Here is a 9540-nt window from a genome sequence, read left to right as displayed (position 1 = left end):
TTTTGTTGTGTAACTGGATTTGTGAAAAAAGTGCAAAACGAAATTACAATTTTATTATGCAAGTGGGTGTCAATAAAGAATGTACAATGAAAATGTGATTTTGTTGCACAATGTACAACAAAATCATATGTATGTTGTACATTGTTTTTTAGGAAATAAAATGTAAAACAAAAGTATTCTAGTATCATTAAGTTCAACTCCATATAAAAAGTTGAATTAGTAAAAGAAATATTGGCTTTCATCATCTATATTTCCTCATTTATTTAGCATTGTAATCTCATCATATGTGAAAGTATTTCTATTCATTGGCCTACAATCAATAAAAAAAAACTAATTATTTAAACAAAATTATTTGCTGCATAATTTGCAGTCCAACAAAATCATAATTTCATTTTCTGCGAATTTTCAATACAACGAAATTGTAATTTTGTTGTTTAATAAAAATTACAACTAAATAAAATCATGATTGTGTTGGATTGGTTGAAAACAAACAAAAAAATTGAATTATGATTCTACTGTACAAATTACACAACGAAATAAAACGATTTCGTTGAGCTGCTAGAAGCGGGGAAAAACTGAAAAAAGGGAGGTATTCGTGAGGGAAGAGAGAGAAAGAGGAAAGGAGGGAAGGAAGAAAGGATAAAGTGGAAGATTAGCGGTCAATATTGGAAGAAATGATACAAATGGAATTCTGGTGTGTGCATTGATAATAAGAGTCAAGAGCAATTCCCACTTAGCGTGCATAGGTATGTAAATTTTGCATACTTTCGGACTTTAAGAAAAAATTCAAGTATTATTTTTTCTTTCTTTTTTAATAGTCCTTTACTTCTTCTTTGTTGTATAATAGCGATAACAAAGTTAGATAATTTGATTAGTAACATAATTTATTTAGTGTTAATAGATTTTTACTTTTTAGAACATAACTAATAGGATATTTTAAATAAAATTATAGTTAATGTAGATATTCATGTTTATTATATTATAAATAAATTTATGAATGTGGAATTGGTTATTAACATTTATAATTTTAGATTTTTTTAACATATTAGTAGTTATATATTTTTTATAATAATTGATCCCTCCTATCATCCTCTGATCCCAAAGTGTTTGCTTAAGTATATGAAAAGCACAATGAGAGCCTTCGTTAGCAAAAAAATGGGAAAAAGAAAGATACGGTGAGGGTAAAATGGAAGTTGAAGATTTCAGAGTCGCTAAAGATGATGACAGTGGAGGAAAGGGAAAAAACCAACACACCATCTCTAACAACAACAAATGATGATCGGAGAAGGAAGGGGTGGGATATCTGATTCAGTGATTATTTGAGGAGAGAAAGAAGTGAAGGTACAACGGCAGTGAAAATGTGTCGGCTCAAGGAGGCACACCCGTGGAAGCTGCGGAAAATCCGAAGCGATTTGGGAGATCGACGACCAAATGAACGATCTTATACACATTAAGAACATTATTTTCGTTTTGCACTCTCAAAGTTGTTAGTTGATTGGAATGTGGCCTCGTTTTATGTTTCATGAAATTGGTACTGTTTTATTCTCCCTCGTTTTTTCACTTTCTTTCTTGATTTCGGGCTTTTATGAAAAAAATTAAACGGCGTGAGAGCAGAGGCTACAGAGATTAGAGAAAAGGAAAGGAAGAAAAAATATTTCAAATTTTTACGAGTTGTCTTTGCTTGTTACTTGTTAGTGAAGATGATAGGAATAGTATGGGAATAGAGAGGTTCAATTAGGTAACTAAAAAGACTATCCTTTTAATATTATTTGATTTAATTTTTTAGAAATATTAAATAATATCACTTGTGATTGGTATTTTCTTATATTAGGTTTTCAATTTTTTTAAATTACCTTGAACACCCCAAGAGGGAAGATTGGTGTGACAGTTTTACGCCTAGGAGGGAGAGTCAGTATAACAATTTACTAAAAAAAAATAGTGTAATAAAGATAAACATATCAAAAAAAGATTATAAGTCCATTTGATTTGTTAAAATTATAGCACCGTACATAACAAAATAAAAATACAAGTTATAGGACAATTTTCTTATCTTTTATATCATTTAATAAATAATAAACAACACACATATAATAAATTTACTAAAATACCTAATTAATTATCTTATTAAATTGATATCAAATTTAATGAGTTTATCATAATAAAAAAATACAGAAAGATTAGAATAAAAATTTGATGTTTTTTTTAAATAATTATGTTGGTTAGTTATTATTTTTTTTGTTATTAAAAATATGTGTCTTGTTAATATTTTATAGCTAAAACAAAAAATTGTCCCATAATTTTTTTAATAACAAAAATTAGAGATTTTATTTTATTTTCATATCTTAAAATATATCTAATAACATCATAAGAAATATCTCTACTTTCAATAATATTCTATGACAATGTTACATCTTATTTTTAATCTGAAGAATTGGGAAATTTAACAGGTAGTCATTACATTCCTTCTCAACAGGCAATAACAGCAATATAAACTATAAATCTTAAGTTAGCAGACGAGAAATCCCCAACCCAACTCAAGTGTAAAGTCTCAGGCGAGTTGTAATTTCCTGCCGGCACATAGGGCATGAAGATAATGTCACACCACACTCCTTGCAAGTCTGTATCAAAAACAAAATGCAAATAAACAAGACACATTTTTACATGTTCGTTTTCATCACTAGCACACAAGTAAAACTTTTTCAAACGTGAGAATTATAACTTAAAATTCCATTTAACATAAGCATTAAACATGAATTAAACTTCAAACCTACACATTAACATTGGCATTAGCATAAAGCCATAAAGTAAAGATTTATGATTATCATTCACATAAACAGTTAAATCCCCCTCCGGCACATAAACATAATCATTGAATAAGTTCATTAAACAAACTTACTGTATGACCACATCCAAAAGCCATGTCCTTCGGATTTGTTAAGCAAATAGGGCATACCTAAAGCAAGAGAAAGACATTTATTTAGTAAGCATAATTTGATCTTAAAATGAGCCTAATGCAGGAGAAAGACCTCCGTGTGGGGGTACAGGAGTAACATACTGATTCTACTGCAGCTGGAGCTGATGGCTCAACTGATTCAAAATTTGGCACGTGTGGAACAGCTAGGACTGCATTGTCACGATCTATTACTTCCTTAGGCGGAGGAAGAGGCCTTTTACGTTGATGACTTGTTGGATTTTCACTACATCAGAATAATATTAGATTCAGTTATCCTTGATTATAATTTAGAATTGTCATACCTTTATTTCATTACTTACTTGGCGATTTGTAGATTTTGGGTTATCCGGTACTGAATTGGAATTTCCATAAGGGCAGCAAGTGCAAATGCTGCTTCCTTCTTTGATGCATCTTTGTTCTCAGACGTAATCTTTGTGAAATTCACAAACTGAAGGGGCAAGAAGGAAACATATAGTAGCTAATATATCATTATTATATTATTAATAAGGCTCAAATATATTTTTCATCTCTAATAAATATTAGATTTTTGTATGTATTTTTTAATAAAACAACAATTTTATTATTGGTCCTTAATATTTATTTTTAATCCATAATAAATTAGCAAATTTTGTGTTTACTCTCTTATAAAAAAAATCATTTATTATTAGTTGGAATTAAAATAAAATTTGCTAATTTATTAAGGAACAAATACAAAATTAACTATCAGTGACTAAAACAAAATATCAAATATAAAAATAAAATTATTGTTTTATTAGAGACTTGACCCAAAATAAAAATTTATTAGAAAACAAACACAAAAATCAAAGATTTATTAAAAATCAAAAACATATTTAAACCTACTAATAATAAAACTCATGACATCATAAATGGTTCAGTATTAAAAGGTGGTAATTTAAAATATGAATTCCACAAATATTGTTTCTGAAGCCCATTACACGCCCTCATGTAGTCAAGTATGTTTTTGTGACTTTCTTTGATAGACAAATTTGTTTGTTTTAGCATCATCTTGAGGGGAAGAGTTAGATCATTAACGTATCCCATGTAAAAGAGTATTATTGTTTTTAGGCTGTTACTTCAATGCAACTTTAAAATAAGCTGCTCGAGTGTGTTATGTATTGTCTAATCATATAATATCACATAATTTATTTTATCACATCAGATAATTTAATTTAATTTTTTATTTTTTGCAATTAAAACCTATTGATCTTTTTGTAAATTTGATATTTTTATTCTTTGTACTTTTAATTTATTTTATTTTAAAAAAACACTTTAATCTCTAATTAATTCCTAATCTTCCCTAGGTTCTTAATCTTCCTAATTCTAAAAAACTACTCTAATAGAGCTTGTGATTCGTTGAGGGACAGTCAACACGTACTCGTCACCGCAACGTCTGTTTGAGACAAAATAACTTTTTCAGCGGTGACGATTATGAGTACTTTTTTTTAAAGGCAAAACAATGAATATTATTCAATACCAGTTTCAAGCACAAGCTGTGTAATAACTGATTTTCACAAGAGTACAATATTATGCTGATGATTTCAAGACAACGCAACAATAGGGGAAAAGCCTAATGATTTCAAGCCCCCTAACATTCTCATCCAACATCTAATAACCACGGCTCTGATGATTATGATTACTCCCAGAAAGTTCAACAAACCAAAGGGTGGGAAAGATGGATAGAACGCAGCAAAGGATTGGGTTTAGAATGAGGAAGATTAAGAATTGATTAGGGAATAAAGTATCTTTTTAAAATACATTAAATTAAAAATAAGATAAAAATCAAATTTGCAAAAAGATCCTTAGACTTTAATTGCAAAAAACAAAAAATTAAACTTAATCATCTGATGTAACAAAATAAGCCATGTGATATATGATTGGACAATGCATAACACATATTATGTGTGACTTATTTTAAAGTCAAGTTGAAGTAACAACCTTGTTGTCATTGTGTCAGTACATAGTGTTGTCTGGCAGGGCATTTTTATTAGTTGTATAATTTGTATTTGACCTAGACTATTGGCACAGATAGGGGTATGCGATCAGTGTTATATACAACAGTTATCAAGATTTCAGAGTCTAATTATAACTTATAAGTATTTCTTTTCCCTTTGCCGTCTAATCCCGAACATTTAAACAATACTAAACACTAGTTACAAGCTCACACAAACTTGAACACATACTTGATCATACATCAGTCAAGTACCTGAAAGTTATCAAATAAGCGTTGAGTAATGTTATCATCAAAGTGCTGCATTTCATCCCATGGTCCATCTCCAACTCCAACCAAAATAATTGAGAGGGGATAGTGGCTGATAATCAGAAGAGCTCCACATTAAAGACAGATACCAATAATAGTAGCAAAAGAATACAAAAGAAATTGTTTTACCTTGCAGCAATGATAGAATTAATAGTTGCTTGTTCTTGTGGACTAAACTTTCCATGTGGTGTATCTGAATTTCTAGTGACCTATATATAAAAAAAAAAAAGATATTCCAGAAACACAAGAAAATTAATGAAAGATAATTAAATAATGTCAAGAAAACATAATAATGGAATAGCTTATAACATAAATAGCTAAAACCTGTCCATCAGCAATAATGACAAGAACATGATATTGACCATTACTTCTTTCCACAATGCCAACTGCTGCGTCAATTACAGGGGCAAATGATGTTGGACCTATGGATAAGCAGACAACTGTCATAATTATATTTTCATATCATTGCTTGGATACCCAAGTCATCTCTCTCCTTGGATTTTTTACCTTTTTAGACTAAGGAAGAATTCATTAAGGGAAAAATGGAAATATAATGCAAGATTATCCTTAAAAATGAGATAAAACAGCAAAAAAAAAGGAAAACAAAGTAGATACATCAGCTTAAAAGGGAAATTTAGTACACATTTATGTACAATTTATTTTAGAGAAATAATCAGTTTGTTTTTCAAAAACTCTTTTAGGAAGCTGCAAAAAAGAGCTTTAATGACCGTAAATAGGATTCTCAACAGAAATTCTTCAATTAATGGAAGCAGCATGAATATATCATATCCAATTGTCATACTCTGACTAGAAAGGAAGAAAGGAGCTGCTTTTCATATTTTCTGTCGGTGCCTGTAGATCTTCCACAGAACATGCCTCAATCTCTAGTCCAGCTTACTCCATAAATGGTACGGTAGATGATATTCTCTACATTTTCTACTTTTGGACTGAGGTAATTCTAATTTCGTATCTAAACCTTGGTATATTGATTCTAGAGCTTCAAATCACAAGACCAATGCCATTGTTCCTCACACCAATGTAAAAAGATATGATAGTCATCAGAAAATTCATACACTGGATGAAGATTCTCTGCCTATCAGGGCCATTGGTGATATTTCTAAATTTTTTACTGATATTTTTGTCTCCTAGTCTTTCGACAAATCTTATTTTTGTTACACAATTGTTTGATTAGATTTGTGATGTCAATTTTTCTCGTGATGGTTGTGTTGTGAAGGATCAAGTGTCCAAGTAAATAATAGAGTGGGGGCCTAAAGTGAGACAACTCTTTCTTCTATTCAATTCTACTTCCACAAGTTGTCTATCCTTTGCTTTGCTTTTTCTTGCATGTACTAATGTTAGACATGAAAACGAAGTGGGGCATAACCATTTAGGCCACCCAAACTCACATGTATTTAGCACTTTGCTAAAATCTTGTTTGTTGGGCAATAAAAATTGTGATTCTCTTTATTTCTCTTCTAATTGTACCCCATGTAAACTTGCCCCGTCAAGACTTGTTATTAGGGAGTATAAACTGCATATGAAGCCCTAGGCTTTCACAATTTTTGCAGGTGATTGGATCAGCACATCAATTATCATGTCTTCAACAAGTATTTATTTGTGTTCCAATTATAAGCATTATATAATTTTGCTACAATTGAACCTTGCAATCATCATCATACAAATATTTCTAGACAATCACTACAGTGGGGTTGTCGTAAAAATATATTTCGTATATAAACTTGTAACAAAATTGCAAAACTTAGCCAGCAAGGATGATAATATTAAACCTGCCAATTTTAAGTGTGGCACTATCTCTCGGTAGCGTGCAAGTACTTGCTCAAAACCATGACAATAGCACTCATCAGGATAAAAGCTGAACACATTCTGATCATGTGTAGATGCTACAGAAGTATATGAATGAAATCAATAGAAGAGAAAATAAATAACATTTCTTTGAAAAGTAAATCAGAAACAGCTTCTCACCATCACCAAATCCAAAACATGGTATCAGATTGTCTTCATCAAATGAAGAGAGAGTACGGCCAATTATAGAGATTGCTTGCTCATACGGATTAGGAGTGTTTCCAGTAAAATGAAGGCTTTTGTGGTTGAAGGAGTGCTTGCCTACAAATATCAAAGTGTGACTTTTCTGCATTCTCCATACTTATATGTATGTACAATATTAATTTTATATTCAAAAGAAATAACCTGTCCACTCATTGCTCTTGGTGAAGTCAATGCCAATTATTAAATTTGAAGATTCCAGACCAGCTTCTCTTAAAGCAGAAACAACCTGAAATATAATGTGCTAAAGCTAAGTATTTTTAAGAATCCACACAGAACCGTGAATCCAGTTCAGTAAGGGGAGGTACATTGTTTCTGCTATGAGAAATGTTGGTCCCCATAAACATTTTTCAAAATTAATATAATTGTTTTCAACCCCTAGCTCAACCACTGAGTTCACCAATAGTTAGTTAATTAGTTTTTTTCTTATCAAATTGACCTAAAAGCAATACAATTAGCTTTTATAAGTGTGAACGCAGGCCATGCCAACTTTTTCATATAGAACCGTGTTCCTTCAAAGTTCATATTTCTTCTGAAACTAAAGCAGGTATAAATAAATTTATATTTGTAAGATGTGTAACATATTCAATGACTATTAGTATGGCCATAAATAGATAATCTAGACTTGACTTAAAAAACCTTCAAGAAAATTCCTAATACACAGTGGCGTTGAACTAATCAACAAATATCTTACACAAACTGTAGTGTCATGAAATCATATAATCAAACAAACTTAAATTTTTCTACAGGTCTGATTGAGGAAGTTTTCCTTGTAATGCTAAGATTAATAATGACTATTTTCCCTAAATCAATGAGCAAAAGTAGCAGCAAAAACCTGATCCAATGAACTGAAACTGTCAGCTATATATGTGGGTCGCTGCTTATATTGATGTCTGGTATTCACCGAACTCCCAGCATATGATGAGGGTTGATGATATTGATGGCTAGTATTCGCTGAACTTCCATCATAGGAAGGGGGTTGATGATATTGATGGCTAGTATTCGGTGAACTTCCATCATGGGAACGGGGTTGCCGGAAAAAATCATCATGAGAATCATGTGTTGATTCTTCATTTCCCATACTTAAAGTCTTTCTTTCACCTATATCAAAATTAAAAGTAAATAACAATGTAGAATTGGAGTTAAGGAAGATAATACTGAAATTAATTTGAAATAAAATGAGAACCACAACAGAAGAAGTGATAGCATTCACATTTGTAAAATATCACAGTTCAAGAGAAAATAAGAAGAAACAAATATTCGGTTAAAACCATAAGTGCATTTAGTTCACGGTAACCTAGGATATTCCTTAGTTGAAAACTAATCCCTTGAGGTATTGTAACTGTACTAGGATACTCCTCAGCTTTGATACCGGTTTGTTGTGACAAATTTTCTTTGACGTAGAAATTTAATTATATAAACTATAACGGTAACAAAGAAGAATCTTTACTGCAAAAAAAAAATGTCATGGGGGTAAACAGCAAGAGATCTACACCAATGAGTATACCAATGAGCCGGAAGTGAACCTAACACCACATCTAATCTAAAATCTTAAGACTCAATTTTTTACTTTCTACTAAGTGTGGGAAGTGTGGGACCTCACTTCACCTTGTACTCCAACAATTCCTTCCTTAAGTGTGAGTCTTTTCTACATGATAGCTCGGCTCGAGCAATCCACGAGTATCCAATTTTTCTCAGCTAACAAAACTCTCATAAAGCTAGAACATATAGAGAGGAAAAGCAGAAAAACCATCAAACTTCACAGTAGTCCATACTCCATAAACCGGACACATGCTTTGCTGACAAACATTACTTTCCAAAAAACTAAAAGATGCTCGGTGTCTAAGTCTAACACTAGATTTTTTAACAGCGTAAAAATAAATTTCAATTTGTTAAAGAACCGTAAATAGCATCAGAGAATTGTGCAATCGCATCACATATTCAAAACAGAAACGCCGAATAATTTGCTTGAATCTAGAATCATATATATATATATATATATATATATATATATATATATATATATATATATATATATATATATATATATATATATATATATATATATAGAGAGAGAGAGAGAGAGAGAGAGAGGAGAGGAGAGAGAGAGAGAGAGAATTAAGTGACCTGAAAGAAATAAGAGATTCAAAACGAATCTGAGTTCGAAGTGAATGAAGAGCTTCAGCTGCTGCTTTTTCTATATGCTATTAGTCTATTACCATGTTGACCATTTTATAAAACAGAA

The 9540-nt window shown here is 31.0% G+C and overlaps 1 protein-coding gene across 3 annotated transcripts; it reads right to left on the bottom strand.

Moving 5' to 3' along the window:
• Positions 1-2297: 2297 nt before the first annotated feature.
• LOC100791316 (E3 ubiquitin-protein ligase RGLG3) lies at positions 2298-9540 on the bottom strand. Of its 3 annotated transcripts, none has more exons than XM_003525082.5 (12): positions 9423-9540; positions 8131-8396; positions 7440-7524; positions 7215-7355; positions 7019-7132; positions 5556-5653; positions 5361-5440; positions 5178-5283; positions 3274-3401; positions 3056-3197; positions 2897-2953; positions 2298-2618 (listed from the first exon to the last, which is right to left on the bottom strand). In XM_003525082.5, the coding sequence occupies exons 2-12, from the start codon at positions 8374-8376 to the stop codon at positions 2535-2537; spliced, it is 1281 nt and encodes a 426-aa protein (XP_003525130.1). In that variant the 5' UTR covers positions 8377-8396; positions 9423-9540; the 3' UTR covers positions 2298-2534. The 3 variants fall into 3 exon arrangements, with proteins under 3 accessions (XP_003525130.1, XP_006580341.1, XP_040871533.1); XM_006580278.4 differs by lacking the exon at positions 9423-9540 and adding an exon at positions 8904-9266; XM_041015599.1 differs by lacking the exon at positions 9423-9540 and adding an exon at positions 8894-9257.

Source organism: Glycine max, chromosome 5 (genome assembly GCF_000004515.6).
Source record: "Glycine max cultivar Williams 82 chromosome 5, Glycine_max_v4.0, whole genome shotgun sequence".
NCBI classification, from domain to species: domain Eukaryota; kingdom Viridiplantae; phylum Streptophyta; class Magnoliopsida; order Fabales; family Fabaceae; genus Glycine; species Glycine max.
This window is presented reverse-complemented; position numbering and strand designations above follow the sequence as displayed.